At 40.5% G+C, this 15,592-nt stretch overlaps 1 protein-coding gene across 1 annotated transcript in view; it reads left to right on the top strand.

Annotated features, from left to right (window-relative positions):
• The window catches only part of LTBP1 (latent transforming growth factor beta binding protein 1), a 461,583-nt gene that overhangs the window by 318,693 nt on the left and 127,298 nt on the right, over window positions 1–15,592 (top strand). Inside the window, exons 15-17 of the mRNA XM_019526927.1 lie at window positions 9,209–9,334; window positions 10,895–11,020; window positions 13,928–14,050. Coding sequence (XP_019382472.1) covers window positions 9,209–9,334; window positions 10,895–11,020; window positions 13,928–14,050 — 375 coding nt within the window. The remainder of the gene's footprint in view (window positions 1–9,208; window positions 9,335–10,894; window positions 11,021–13,927; window positions 14,051–15,592) is intronic.

The raw sequence follows: 15,592 nt of genomic DNA, 5'->3' as shown, positions 1-15,592 counted from the left end.
GCCCCGCCCCCCACTGTGGGTGAAAAAAATCTGGGGGGGGGGGCACATGCCCCTCCCACCCCACCCCCCAAATTTCATCACCTGTGCTCCCACACCCTCCCCACTGTGTTGCTTAGGCTCCTCTGCCATAGACTTACCTGGAAGGACCTGCAGGTGCTACTCTCCACCACACTGCCTGGCTGCCACATGCATATGTGTGTGTACACGTGCATGTGGCACTCCCTGCCTCTGCATCCCACTACCCCCAGCCCCAAGAAGTCCCTTGCAGGCTGGAATTGTGCCAGCCTACAAGGGGAAACCCATAGTTTGACGGTTTTTCTCCTTTGGAGTAGAAAATCTGTGAATTTCTCCTTTAAAAGAGAAAATCTGCATTTTTCCATGGCAAACAGAAAACCTGGATCCCTGCTTATGATGCAGTGTGTCTGCAGTTAAGAAACGATACCAGAAGACTAGACGGGCCACATACTTTTGTACTTAAATGATCCCTGTATATTTGTTCTATTTCTTTAAACCCCTTCTTATTATACATTTCAGTGAGTATTACATTGTTTCAACCACAAAAAAAAGGAAAAAGCATGAAACTCCGCATGTCTATATTTATGACCTAGCATCCCTTTCTTTCAACTTATATATGCCTTGGTGTGCTTACGTACAGTTTGTGATCCTACTTTATGGGCAGTGTGGATGTTTAATGCTTCCATATGGCTATTGAGCATGCTCAATAAGTTGGCCAGGCAGACATGCTATTTCACATGCACATACTCTGGTGATTAAATTTTACTTGGCTATCCCTGTGACAGGCAATGGGAAGAGGAGGAGGTCTGTCCCATGTTTTAACTCAATATAGAAGTGACTAGGGCATTCATTCAGGAAGCAGGGGATGCAAATTCCAAGTTTCCCTTGCCTAGAAGGGGCTTGAATCACCATTTTTCTGACTTCCTGCATAGTGCCATGACCAACATGCCACATTAGGCATTATTTGGGCTGCTCTTCAGCCCTCCTTTTGAAGTTGGCCCGCTGAAGACCCAAGAGAAGGAGTTACTTGAGGCCAGAAGGATGAAAATGAACTAAGAGGGTGTTTGGCTCAGTGAGATGGATACAGCTTTGGAAAGGAGCAGGCCCTGGATTCTCACCTGGGCCCTTGCTCCTACAGGATATAAACAGTAGGTAGAGCACTGTACTGGGAGGCTGGAGAAACAGAGGTTCAGACCCCCTTGGGGTAAGGGTATCTCCAAGCTTACAAGCCAGTGCTCCACTTTCTTGTGAATGTTTCTTGTAAATGTTCTAATGACTCCACTATTGAGCTAAAACTTTAAAGGGTCCTCTTTCTCAAGTATCAAACATGTGCTTGTCCTGAGTTTTTGTGAGATTCAGTTTCATGATTTACCCTCATTGCTGCAGACCTGCCTGGCCAGTGGAGCCTACTGTACAGGTTCAGTAGCTGTGCAGGTGTTTATGCCTCAGAGTTGGACGTGGAAGCTAGGTACAGACATTCAAAAAGCTTGAGGTAGAATCGGTCTAAGTTACACGCTTTTTCTTTAAGCGGTGTAGTTTAGATCAGTAGCAAAGAGAACGTGCATTTGCCCCCCCTCCCCCCCCACACACACTTTTTTGTGGGGGTGGAGGGAGGGTCTTAAACTAGGTTCCACCATTTTTAAACCAATCTATGTGTGCCATACTTCTGTTCTGATATAGACCAGTTTCCAATCACTTATACCAGTAAAAGTATAATGTCCGTACCTGGTCGAAATTGGGATTGCAAACTCTGGCTAAGTGCTAGAAATGGTAGTTATGTGACTGAGCAGTTGCCATTTGCATGGGTAAAGAGAAATATGAATCTGCCCTTTCTTTGCAGCTCTCAGAGCTCTTGTGTCATGCATTACGGGCAGTTCCAAGTATTTGTTACAAGAAGGCTCCTAGTCCTTCATTTAAAATGCCTTTCAAGATTTTTTTTCCTTCAACAGGTCAGACCAATTGCAGTGCTAGTGTTGTGGTAGTGTTGGAGGGATGTAGCTATGATGGTCCAGGAAATATGTGAGAGGCAAAGATTTTTGTGGGTGATACCTTTTATTGGGCCATCTGCATGGTGGGGAGAGATTTAGACAAGCTTTTTAATGCAGAGCATTCTTCTTCAGTGCCAGGGTTCATATTTCTTTATGCTCCAAATTATGAACTATCATGCCATAGCATCCTAGCCCATTCTCAGATATTGTAATGTTGTTTTCTTAAATAAGTTATCTGAACTTCATACTTGGGTATAAACTTATGCCCTACTTCAGAACTACGTGCAGTTTCTGCGTTCCTTTCTTTTTGTGTCTTGGCATGTTCAAAATCGTTTAAATACTAGGATCATTAAGCATGATCCCCCCTTGTCATCAGTTTCACTCTTAAGCAGGTGATTTCAGTTGTTTGAAATAGTTGCTTAGCCTTATTCTTCTTAAGGTTGTTTTTTCTTGCAATTTCCAGTTCTCACCATAGTTGTTCCTTTATGTTCTGTGGCAGTGCTGCCAGAGTAGTGTGTCACCCCTGTATATTTTTACTCTTGCAAAATGTTCTAGAATCTAGGACAAGGCCTTGTGAGGTGAAGTACTTCCAGTTTTGAACGTGTTCCAGAAGTCAAATAGTATCTGCCAAACAGTGTACTGAAGGTAAGAGTCTAGACTTAGAGCTGTCTTCATCCATGGGAATATGCCAAACCCTGTGATGTATCTTGTTTGATGAAGAATTTGGCTCATGCCGTGTAAGCAAACATTTCATACCTTGTGGGCAAAAGGAAATATTCCTTCTGAATTTTCTGGCTCAGATTCTTGAGGTCAGTTCACAGTCTGAATCTGCACCTTTTTTTCTGCAGTAACCAAAGAATGAACCCAGTTACGTTAGCTTATCATGACGGCATGTGCCATCATGTTTTGCAGCTCTTTCTGATCTTTTTCTAGACTTGTTAGATGCTCAGCTCTCAATCCTCCCACAATTGCACCTTGTATAGCACTGGAACATACCCTTTTCCCATGAACATATATTCAGGTTTGCTATCAGACTTGTTATTTTGACTCTGAATTAGTGGTATTCACCTTTTTGACTATGCCATGTGCTTTATGTTTGTAAGCTCATGACCGGGGGCTTTCCTTCATATACTGCCACAGATGCTTAGTTCACTCTTTCCTTTTTCATGTTAGAGGCAGTTTATGCTCATCCAGAACGGAGATGTGTGTCTCAATCTGGGATTGAAAGCTTACACCTTCCTTGAACTGCTCTATTTCAGCTTCTGTTATCACATCTTCTCTGTTCTTGTTCTTTCTTGTATGTAAGCACTTGTGCATATTTTACAAACTGTTCTTTTGATTTTATAGCTTTTTCTCTCATTTATGAAAAAACATTTCATTTTCTCTGGAGTTCTGTCTGTGTCGCTATGGCATTTATTTATATTTCTGTTTTAATATGGCTTGGTATGCACTGTTTGTTCTAAAGCCAGGTCTCTGTTTCATAGTAATACTTCATACGCATTTTTTTTAATTGTTGCATCTCAAAGCAGTTTTATTTTTAAGAATTTTAATAGTCCAAAAACACAATTCATGGTCCCTATCCAGGAAATGTATAATTCATAGCATGATTCTTTTATAGGCCACTGTAACTGGTTAGACGCCTGAGGATCATTGTGATGCCCCTTACAAGGCCACCTCATCCCTGCTAGGCTCTCTCACAAGGTCTCACCCCATTTTCCCACCAGCCATTCCTTAGGTCCTGAAGGATGTGACCTCTAGCCACCCCCAAAGTCATGCCTTTGCCTTGCAGATGTCACATCCAGTGGGACACTTGTTCCCAAAGGCCACCTCAGGTCTTTACTCACTTGTTGGAGCCAGCCTGGCTTCCGCCCCTCTATTCTAGCTGGTCCCTTAGCGGAGGCCCGCTGTTCTGGACCTGGCTTCTGGGCTTTGGCTGAGAAAGGGCCGATTCATATTTCTCTTTACCCATGCAAATGGCAGCTGGTCAGCCACATAACTACCATTTCTGGCACTTAGGTTGAGTTTGCAATCCCAATTTCAGCCAAGTACATACATTACACTTTTACTGGTATAAGCAATCAGAAACTGGAAGTTTGCTACGCATAAACTGGTTTAAAAATGGTGGAACCTGGTTTAAGATGTCCACCCCTCCACCCCAAGAAAAGGACAAATGTGAGTTCTGTTTGCTACTGATCTAAGCTACGCCACTTAAAGAAAAGCACATAACTTAGACCGATTTCACCTCAGGCTTTTTGAATGTCTGTACCTCACTTCCTTGTCCAATTCTGAGGCATAAACACCTACACAGCTACTGAACATGTACAGTAGACTCCACTGGCCAGGCAGGTCTGCAGCAATGAGGGTAAGTCATGAAACTGAATCTCACAAAAATTCAGGACAAGTATGTGTTTGATACTTGACAAAAAGGACCTTCTAATGTTTTAGCTTAATAGCCGAGTCATTAGGACTACCCAGGAAAGTGGAGAACCAGCTAGTAGGCTTGTAGGCAAAGCTTCTGGGCTTGCCCTCTGGGGCTTTTATAGCTATGCTGGTCAGGCTTTGGGCCCTCCAGCTCCAATCTCTGCCCTCTTTGGACTATCCCTCTAGCCCCAAGCTCTGCCCCTCCCTAGGCTATATCCCTGCCCTTCTCAGGGTCCAGGCCCCTTAGCCCCCAGGTCTGCCCCCTTCTTGGACAGAGATGGGATCCCTGGCCCCTATCTGTGCCTTGAGCCTGACCCCTGGCAGGGCTCAAGGCAATTGTGTACCTCTTGGGAACTAATGGGACCTTCAAGCCACCCCTTTTCTAGTCCCACCCAAAACCCAAACATAAACTTAAGCCTTGTGGCAGCAACACCAACACCTAGCTCACCAGCTGCCTACCACACTTCTTCTGAACCCTGAATCAGGTCCCTCTGGTTTCACTCTTAAAGCTCCCTGTCTGGCAGTCATCAGTAGCAGCCATCTCACACAAAGGCTTCCTCACCCTGCTGCTTCCCAAGTCTAACTCCTTGCCCCGGCTCTAGCTCTGGCTTATATACTACTAAGGCCCTGCCCCTTTCTAGTCTTGTGTCAGCTGACTTGACCACAGGGTTGTTCCTTAATTCCCTCTCTGCTGATTGCCTGTGCCTATGCTACAAAATCCCTGCTCTTACAGGGGCCACACCACTTTCCAGTAACAAGGCAAGGGTTCCCTGTTACAGCCACCCTCATGCTCAAGCCTTTTCAGTACTATTTCCAACTTTTTTACCCTTCTTCCTGCTCTTTCTTTGTGTGGCATGTATTGTATGTATACCATATTATAGGACTTAACATTTTTCCTCTTGAACACCATTTCAGCAGGAAATGTACTCAATAAGAGCCTAACAAGGCTGGCAAAAAGGGGCCTTAAACTAGGTTTAATCTTCAAAAACTATTTGTAAACTATAGTCTAAGGCAGAATATTTTTAAATTAAAAAGTGAAATTGTTATTACAGTTTAAAAAAATCCTTGTATTTAACCCAGTTATCATATTCCCAATAATAAGGCAGCCAAATCTAGTATGGATCTGGTTAGGACTATTTGTGCTGTCACTGCGAATTGTTCCTGGTCAGCTTAACAAGTAAATGTCTATTTGACTTAATAGTTCAAATCTGTTGTAGAAGATTGATTCATTGAGGACTAATTAACTGAGGGTATGGACAGATGTAATAGTTTTGAATATAAGCCATACCAGTATAACTTAAATTTTTCAGCTTCCCAACTGATGTAAGTGGAGCGAAACTATTGCAATCTCTTTTGTTCCAGTTTAAAGTTACAGCAGTATAACACACTTACATGGGTATAGGAGTGGCATATGTAACAGTTAAATCAGAATAGCTGATATATGTTCCCAAGTTGCAAGTCTTCTCTCCCCTTTTAAAATGGTTTAAAGTTATAGACACTCTAACAGTCTACTGTCTCTTTATCACTTTCTGTACAATTAAAAAAATGCAATCTAATCTACATATTTATAGAAGGATAAATGTGCAGCTGTCTGATATTTGGTTTGTTGCTCCTTTCAGCTGTAACTATTCAATCTTTTAAAATAACTGGAATACACAGACACATATTTTATGATAAAAGATGATATTTTATAATCAATATAGATGTCAAAGCAAGATTATCTTGGTCCAAGGATGGCCAGCCTGGTGGTACAAGCAGCTTCTTCGGTGTGGCACACAACAGATTGGAAAGGGAACAGGCAGAACGGCACCAAAGGGGGCAGGGAGCAGAAATCAGAGCAGCAGGTCAAACAAGAGAAGGGGTTTGAAGTGGCACTCAGGGAAGGCACAGGACTTAGCTTGTGGGACCCAGGCCAAAAAGGTTGGCTTCCACTGTTATATACTATTTCCTGTTCACACTAATGGGCATGCAATTCCATTGGGTTTTAATAAAGTTATATGCATATGTAAGGGTAGGATGATCTTATTAATGGCTTTCTTAAAAACGTAGATTCCCTGGTTCATCATCTTTCATCATCTTATTTCCAAGATAAAGAAAGATGATTTAAAAAGAAAATGTTTGATTGATTTATGATCTCTATGTTCCTGTTGAAATTAATGTCTTTGTGTATAAGTTGGGGTCAGATCTGCTCCTCTGTTAAATAGTCTTACGTTAACTGTGGAAGTAGAAAGTATCATCCTGTCTTTCTATGATCATGTAGCTGCCTTTTCCAATTATTCCATAGCTTTTCCATTATATCTGAGATTTCTACTCACAAATTATGTCAGACCAGAATTTGCAGTACAGCAACGTTGTGACCTTGTCCTTTCTGCCCAATCAGTTCTCTACTCAATTCTGGGAGACGATGATGGTGAATGACCTAGCTATGTCAACTCTGTCACAGGAAAAATTGGCAGCTTCCTGGCCCCATTTCATAGGTCCTTAGCTTCCTCAGGAACAGGCAATGGAACTAGAAGTTCAAGGGTGTGCCTTAGAGGAAATGATTCATGATATTTTTTAATTCAGCATAAATAGAACAATATTCTGTTCAAATACACTCTCAAACAATTTCAGAATCTTCAAGAGACAGAATCAGAAAGAATTTGCAGGATAAAAACTAAGTCAGAACAAATTAAAGAAGGGAAAGCCAGATACTGATGTCACTGAAAGGCAGAGTTATGGTTATTTTCAGTGCTTTACCTGTGCCCTTTCATTCTTTATCATGCTTGAATTTAGTTACCTCTTTTGGAGGTAATTATCCTTTTGTAATTTTTTTCCTTACTTTTAGATTACTTCTATGTTCTCTTAACTTTAGCTACAGCTAAACATAGTTATAACTATTTCCATAGAAAGTCTTACATTTAGGCAGCATCACAAACGTTCCTTTCCAGAATTTCAAGATGTGCTTTTAGAAACCTAAGAGCAGGGGTGGGCAAAATGTGGCCCGTGTGCCAGATGCAGTCACCAGGCCATTCTATCCGGCCTACAGAAATTTAGAAAATTAATATTTATCTGCCCCTGGCTGCCTATCATGTGGCCCTCAATGGTTTGCCATAACTCAGTAAGCGGCCCTCTGCTTAAAATAATTGCCCGCCCCTGCCTAAGAGTCATTTCACCTCACTGAAATGAAGCCACTTCTACCAACATGCTAGCCCTTTCTGTTTGAAAGGAAGATCCCACTGTGGAACATTTGATGCAAATGATAATAAATCTATTTTGAAATGCTTCAATCTTCTAAGTGTTAGGAACTTATGATTGATATTTCAGAATTTTACAGACCAAAACACCCTCTCACTCCAATTCTTTGTTTTCTTTTTTTCCACACTCAACGTTTTTCCTGTCTAATCAAACCTGAATGTTGATCTTCATTATGGGATGAAATGCATCAACTATTTAGCACTACACATTTTAAAGCCTGGAAAGAATAATGTCATATTGAATTGAAACTAGGAGAGGTTTATATTATAGAACACAATATTAATGTATTGGCCAGTGTACTGAACATAACTCACATTTAGAGGTGTTATGCTGTTTAGTGAATCAGAGGAGTTCAGGAAATTTTTATTATATCTCAAGCAAAGTACAGCTTCTCCATCATCAAAGTTTTTCTTACCACTGGACATATCTACATGTACTTTTACACATGCCTAAACTTAAGCATTAGCCTAATGCTCATTAAGGTGATTTAAGCACGTGTCTACACATGCACACACTAAGGTGCATTAATGCAGGTTAATGCGCATTAGCTTGACTAGTGCAACTTTGCTATTTGCAGATAAATTTGATACCTGCTTTATGCCCACCCCTGCCTACCTGCTTTACGCAGGTATCAAATTTAGGCTCAAATAGCCTACAATCACCATTTTTAAGGCTCATGTAGATGCACAACCTTAATGCACCTTAAATTGGGCTAACACGCATTAAATGTGCACGTGTAGACGCACCCACTATCTGAATCACCACCATCAGCTTCTTGCAAGAGACCCTTTTTTAGGTAATTCGAATGAGGGTAAAACAGATGTCACCAAACAAAGCAGATCAGTTTTGTCAGGACACATCCAGTCACAGCTGATCCACTTTATTGGATGAAGGACATTACCCGGGGATTCCCTCACGTCCTTCACTGACCATGCCTCACATGGAGGTGTGGGTCCCAGTGTGAAGTGGCATGGGGCCTGGGGAATCCCTTGCACCCCATCTGTCCACACCAGGCCCCACACTGTGTGAAGCATAAGCCGGCAAAGGCCCTGGCAAGGAGCTGCCAGGCAGCACAGGACCTGCACAGTTCTTGAAGGTTGAGGGACCTGATCCTGCATGGGAGTTCCATGGGGTATACATGAATGGGTTCCTTAAGCCCCCGGAGCACCTGCCTGGGGTGGCTGGAGAGTGTAGGCAGCTCTAGGCTGCCTGCATTCTTGTGCCACAGAGCAAATAGACATCTGTTGCAATAAAGCAGAACTATTTAACGCTACCTTCCACTGAGGCCACTGGTGTGCTGTAATAAAGGGTAAGGAAATCTATTTGCTTGCCATTTATGCTGTCATAATATTTTTTGTGGTGGCATAAATGAGATATCACGTGTTTCTACCCTCAGTTGCTCATTAGATAAATGCTTGAGTGAGCAACTTGGTTCACAGCTGCTTTCAGGGCTTCTCTTCTTTTCCTTGGAATAACTGAATATTACCTACTCATAGAAATAGTAAGGATAGTTTAAAGTAAGCTTTTTGGTTTGTTTATTTCTTCAGAAATCAATGAATGTACAGTGAACCCCGATATCTGTGGAGCAGGACACTGTGTTAATTTGCCTGTGGGATACACCTGCATCTGCTACGAGGGCTACAAGCTTAATGAACAACAGACAAAATGTTCTGGTATGAATGAACTTTTCTAAAAACCTATAGTGAAGCATTTGAAATATAGGGCCTGTTCTGGCCAGGTATTGTGTATAACAAATAAGTCAGAGCTATTTCCTCTCCTGTATGTTCCACAATGGCTCAAAAATATTTTTTATTTATCAAAGAGTAGTCTACAAATCAGGTCCCAGTGAATCTGTAATTTAATCAAAATTGAATGGCGATTAGTGATTTTAATTTTTTTATATGAATGTATTAAAAGGCCTGCTTAATTCAAGAGGAGTTGAGAACAATGAGCAGGAAGCTATCTTAAGTTATCTGACTTGCCCTAGCAACAGGGTATTTGACAATCCAAGGGTCTGATCAATATAAAGAGCAAGGTGAATATCAAAATCAAGTGTACATTTGGGCTCATATAGGCCTTTATTAATTTACTAAACAGACTTTACATAGAAGAGCTGAACTTAAAAATACCTGAACATGGCTGCTTTTCTCTTCTTTGTTTATGGCTTAAAATTATATTTATACCTATTACTAGTATGTCCTTACTGTGCCAGCTCTGGTGTGGTTAAGTAGAACTTTTCTTTTTCTTTTAGCATCTATTTTAAGAGGCTTATATCTTTTTAAATCAGCTGCACTTTGAGGTGATTTTTTCCCCTTTGTTTGCAGTCCAAGGCTGATTTTGCTGTGCCACTTTTTAGACCCCTGGACATCTCAAATATAATTTTTCTAGCTGCACATGCAAACAGATTTTCATACTGAAACGAACTTCTGCATGTTCTCTCTTTTACCATACTGAGCTTCAGAAGCCTAATGTCTCAGATTTGTGTATGATAGTGCACATGATGTGAAATAGTATCTAGCTCCAGGTGTGGTCCTGCTGAAGTCAGTGGTGCTCTTTTGCCTGAACAAAAGCATCAGAACCTTTCCTGTAGAAAGCCCATAGTCTTCAAGAAATGACACAAAGTTTTCATGTCCAAATGAAGAAAATACAACAAAACAGGCTTAATGTAGGGTGCTTCACAAATAGTGTTTTTGTAATAAAAGTTGTTAAATAGAACTTTTAAAGATTTCAGTAATGACCACTACTTATTTTTCAGGTAGATACAATGCTCATAAAAATTAAGCCAGTAAGTGTGCTTTTAATACATCTTTTTTGGTTTTCTGAGAGATCAAAGCATATACATTTTTAAACAGTTAAAAGAATACAAGACCTTTTTTTACGTAGTCATGTATTTGTGGGGTGGAGTAGGTAAAAGAGTCATGACCTATTATGCTATATTTTTCTCTGTCATTAACCTACTGTTATGGTTAAGTGGTAGAATCCTTGTCTGCCATGTGGGAGACCTAGTTTGATTTCTGGATGTACACATAACTACAGCCATTGAAGTACTGAATGTCTGGACTCAGTTTGGGCTTTGGATTCTGTCTAAAGTGGGGGTGGAAGATCTGAACAGGCTCCATTCCCTTGCTTAGTTGTGTATGTTGAAGGTCTGGGTGACCTCTCATTCATAAATTGTGATCCAGAAGGTTTGACTGTTGCCTACTGCTCTCTCTTATATTTTTATTTCTTAACAGATATTAATGAGTGTACTCATACACCTCATTTATGCTCCCTTGGACGCTGTGAAAATACAGAAGGAAGTTTCCTGTGTATTTGCCAAGCAGGGTTCATGGCTAATGAAGAAGGAACAGACTGCATTGGTAATTACTGATCTTTATAAAAAAGAAAATTTTGATTTCAAAACTATTGTAAACAGCTTTATCTCAAACCCATTGAAAGCCAAAATAAAAACTCTTGCCTACTTGAGTGACATTAGATCTGACCCTGTGAGATCAAGATGCTGTTTTCCTTATGATATTTCACAGGAAAAAGATAAAAACTCAAATCCTTGATAACTTCAAACGGACACACTTAAGAACATAGGGTTCCAGATTTAACTTATTTTAAAAGTTGTTGGCCACTGTAGGTATGAAGTCATGTTCCCCTCCCCTTACTTCTAACTGGCTGCAAGGTAAAATATTAAAATTGTAAAACAGACCCAGACCTTGCAACTGCCCCAAATTCACGAAGGTATCCTGTTTCCACTATTATCCATTACCCTACTTTTGCTTTTTGACATCTTTAAGTCCCACAGTGTGAAAGCACTGTTCATATAAATGTATACATTGCCTTGATCATATATCCCTCCACATCTGCCTGCACCCACTGCCTATGAATCACCCATTACCTCCCACAAAATAGGATAAAACTGGGGACTTGATATAGTAAGGGAGCAACCAGCTGTGAGCAAATTTGGTAAAGGGAACTCCAAGGGCCAGAGTTACCCTGGATTTAACTGAAAGCAGAATTTCTCCCACTGTTTCTAAGGCTTTCCCACCTCCACCCTTACATGTTATATTTATGCTGGGATTAATGTGTTAATTGTGACATAAATAGAAAGGGCACTAAATGTGCACCCAATTTAAGGTGCCATAAATTGGGGAACAAGCCATAAAAATGTTCCACATACAATGCAGAACATTTTCATGATTGTTTGTATGGCACATTAGAACTAACGTGTCTGGGGGCTGACAGTCAGCGGATTGCCAATCCTGGGGCCCAGGCTGCAATGCTGTGGGGTTTAAAGTCCCTGCTGTTAGCCTCTGCTCCATGTATCAGGCAGCCTGACCAGAGTTGCATACAGCAGGGTTTTGGCAATCAGCTGATTGTCAGCCCCAGTCCTGACAGCCTTAGATCTCGTACCCAGGGCTGCCTGAGCCAGAGCCAATAATCAGCAGAGTCAACTGGACCTTGGACTGTCCAGGGTTGGGGCCAACAGTCAGCTGATTGTCAGCCCCATGTGTGGGTACCACCTGCACTGGCAGAGAGTAGTGGAACTATTGGGTTCTGATCCCCAGTCCCAAAATCGCACAGTTGTTGGGACTGAGGATCAGATCCCATTGTTCCATTAAATGAATGTGTGCCAGAGGCCTAATGTATAGCATATTATATTGCATTTGTTAAAGCCTTGTCTTAGGAGGAACTTCAAGTTTTTTAAATTACTGCTCTTTTATTATGCAAATATAAGAGTTGTACTTCATATTTCTCTAATAATGTCAGCTGAATTCTACTTTTACTGCTTGTAATCTTAAATAACATTTAATTAAAAGAAGTAGAAGAAGAGAAATATTAATTTCTCCATACAGTTGTCTCTATCTTGGCCTTTGAAAAAAATTGCATTAGACTACGTTACACATTACACTTAAGACATTATTAACCAGTTAATCACATCTTAAGTAGTTACCTGGCCACATGTTAATGCAGTTAATGGCATGATAAAACAAAGAGTAAGCCATAAAGTTATTACACGTGTTTTGTACCATATTTTGTACATTTTTGTATCCATAGGAACCAGCCGCATGTGGCTGGTTCCTATCATGCTATTAATGGAATGTGTGGCCAAGCTGGAGCTCCCAGCCACAGTGACAGATATGGGAACCCAGTCAGCTGACAAGGCTCCCAGGCATTGGAGTTTAGTACTTGCCAGTGCAGGGGGCTCCCAGAATCAGGATCTCAGGCTCCCCCTGCACCAGCAATAAGTAGGGATCTCCATAAATCTCTCCAGAAGTGTCCCCTGCTGCGGATTCTTTAAAGTTTTTTTATTTCACTGCTTGCGCCTCACCTCCCCAGCCCCCGCCCGATTAGCAGAGGTTTTAAATATGCCTCAGTTTTTGCTTTCTCAGCAATCAGCAGCGTATGACCTGGCCAACAGGTCCCCTCCACCAATTAAAGGTGGAAGGGGACGGTACAAGCAGCAAAATGAAAAATATTAAAAGATCCTCTGCAGAAGGTACTTTCGGTGCAATTTATGGAGATTACTAGCAATACAGCGGGATGGGATCTGATGCTTGATCCCACAATCATGCCTCCTGCCATGCACGTGTGGCATGGCAGGAAGTATGACTGTAAGGATCTCACGCCAGATCCCATCACACCTTTAAATGCACATCTGCCAGGGGCCTTAAACTATTAAGTAAAGCTGCCATTGGTCCTTGAAGTACTTTGTGTACTCTGAATTGCTACACTAAAGGTGGTGCAGATTAACATGAACTTTTTGTTTTTGTTATGGTTCATTTCTCAACATCGCCAACACTAGACAGTCCTCTGTGAATGCTTTAATTGCTGTTTGAACAATGAATAGCAGGTGCTTTCATAGCACTTTCAGTCCTGCAAAAATGGTAGCTATCCAAGAGTACAGTTTCATACAGTCTGATAGAAATGACTGTTTTATGAAAAACCGTTTCTGAGATGAGAAGCATAGGTACCCATGACTGCTATTGCGATGCTTTTATTTATTGCAGTCATATCTTTAAACAAGGCTGAGAGTCATAATCAGCAAATCCTATATGGCAGTTATGAGCTTATATAATAGCAATCAAAGTTTTTGCAAATCCAAACTTGCCTTAACTTAAAAAAAAGTTGACTTGATGATCTTCAAGGTCCCTTCCAGCCCAAACATCTATGAGATCTATGAAAATAGTGTGGGCAAAATGCAGACAGTTCGTACTTTGGCCACTTTGTGATTAATGTAGGCCTATGAATTCCTTTTTGATTTCTCCCATTCCCAGATTTCGATGAATGCTTGAGACCTCACACCTGTGGAGAAGGCTTTTGTATAAATACTATTGGCTCGTATAGATGTGAATATTGTGACAGTGGATACCGAATGAATAGAAGAGGTCAATGTGAAGGTGGGTTTTGACTTTACAGTGGGGAAAATATGGCAATGAAATTTAGCAAACCAAACTATTTAAATTTTAGCACAGTGTGTTAATATTGAATTTTCTCTTGTTATACTGGTATTAATATTTGGTGTTGTATCCATATTAATGTTTCCAATTTCTCTGATCAACTTTATTTATTAGAGGTATTTTTGTGTAAAAATTTTGATCATGATTATATTTAACTAGTGGCTATTTGATTAAATTATTAAGTAACACATGCGCAATATGGAGTTTTACATATTAGACCTAATACTTTCTCCACCTAACAGACACTGAATCTTTCACTATGTTCCCATTTCTCTGTCTCTTTTTCTTTTTTAAATGCATGGAAGATTTCAGCATAGAATTTCTTCCTCTCCTTGCAGTCATTTGTCATTCCTGCCTCACAGCCTTACTCTATCTTCACTGAGGTAGTCCTTTCTGTCTTGTTCTTTCTATTGTGTTGTCTCTTATAGATACTGTTTTGACTTTATTTCACTTGGCCTTCAGGTCCTTTAACCTTCTTCAAAACGTCAAAATGCTCAAAAGTACACATGACAGATAAAGCTAACATGTAGCTTATGATGGAATAATTATCATTTAGGTCTGAGAAACCCAGAAGTGAAGTTTGATCAGCAAAGTCAGATTTCTTCTCCAATATAACAATTTACAAGAAACGTTTCTGAAAATTATCCAATATTTGCAATTATTTGACTCCTGGACCTTCAAATCAAATTCCTGTTCATTTGTTAATTAGCTCTGAGACCTTGCAAAAACATTCCTCCGTGACAGAAGGAACCTAAAGCTATTGGCACTATTTCTTTTCAAAAGAAAGGTGATACTGAACTTCTAGTCTGGAGTCCTGGTAACTTTGTATTTTAATCTCTTCCTTTCTTAGCTGTTTACAGAGATGCTAGCTACAACAAGGATCATCATTTTATGCTTTTCTATTGTGTAAAAGCAACACTGAACAATGGAATATGTTTCCTGTTTGGAATATGGAGCTGGCAGACACTGCTATTTAATAGAACAAGAAGTCCCAATACATCTGACCTTCAAAAACTTGTATTATTACTTTTTGGCATGATCTTTTCGTTCCCCTCCCCTGCAATGTTTCAGCATTAATTTAATAGTGAATTAGGGCCACAGACAGAGGTTGCATTTTAAATATATCCTCATTTGTGCTCTGTTCCAAGTTATTCTGCATTGCATAAAAGTTGCTAACACACTCTTGTAATAATAATGGAAACTGAAGGCTGCTGTAGATGTATTTGCTCCTACTGAGTTTGCTAAAGCCTTTCCTGTTCAGACCATCCATTGCTTTTATTCTACCATTGTTTTTTTCAGGCTATCCACCCTAGACACGCAGTTGCCTTCCCTAGTCATAACTGCCTCCTCTTGACAAACACTTGCTGCCAATAAGAATCAATCTTAAATGATCTTAAATGAGTAGAAATCAAAATGTGCCAGCACATCAGAGTTCTTATTTTAAGTAGCTGGACTGTAGCCCATCATTTAAGATTGATTCTT

The sequence above is a fragment of the Gavialis gangeticus genome, unplaced genomic scaffold (assembly GCF_001723915.1).
Source record: "Gavialis gangeticus isolate Ggan-Ray unplaced genomic scaffold, GavGan_comp1, whole genome shotgun sequence".
Lineage (NCBI taxonomy): Eukaryota > Metazoa > Chordata > Crocodylia > Gavialidae > Gavialis > Gavialis gangeticus.
Note: the sequence above shows the minus strand (reverse complement) of the source record. Positions and strands in the feature narration are given on the sequence as shown.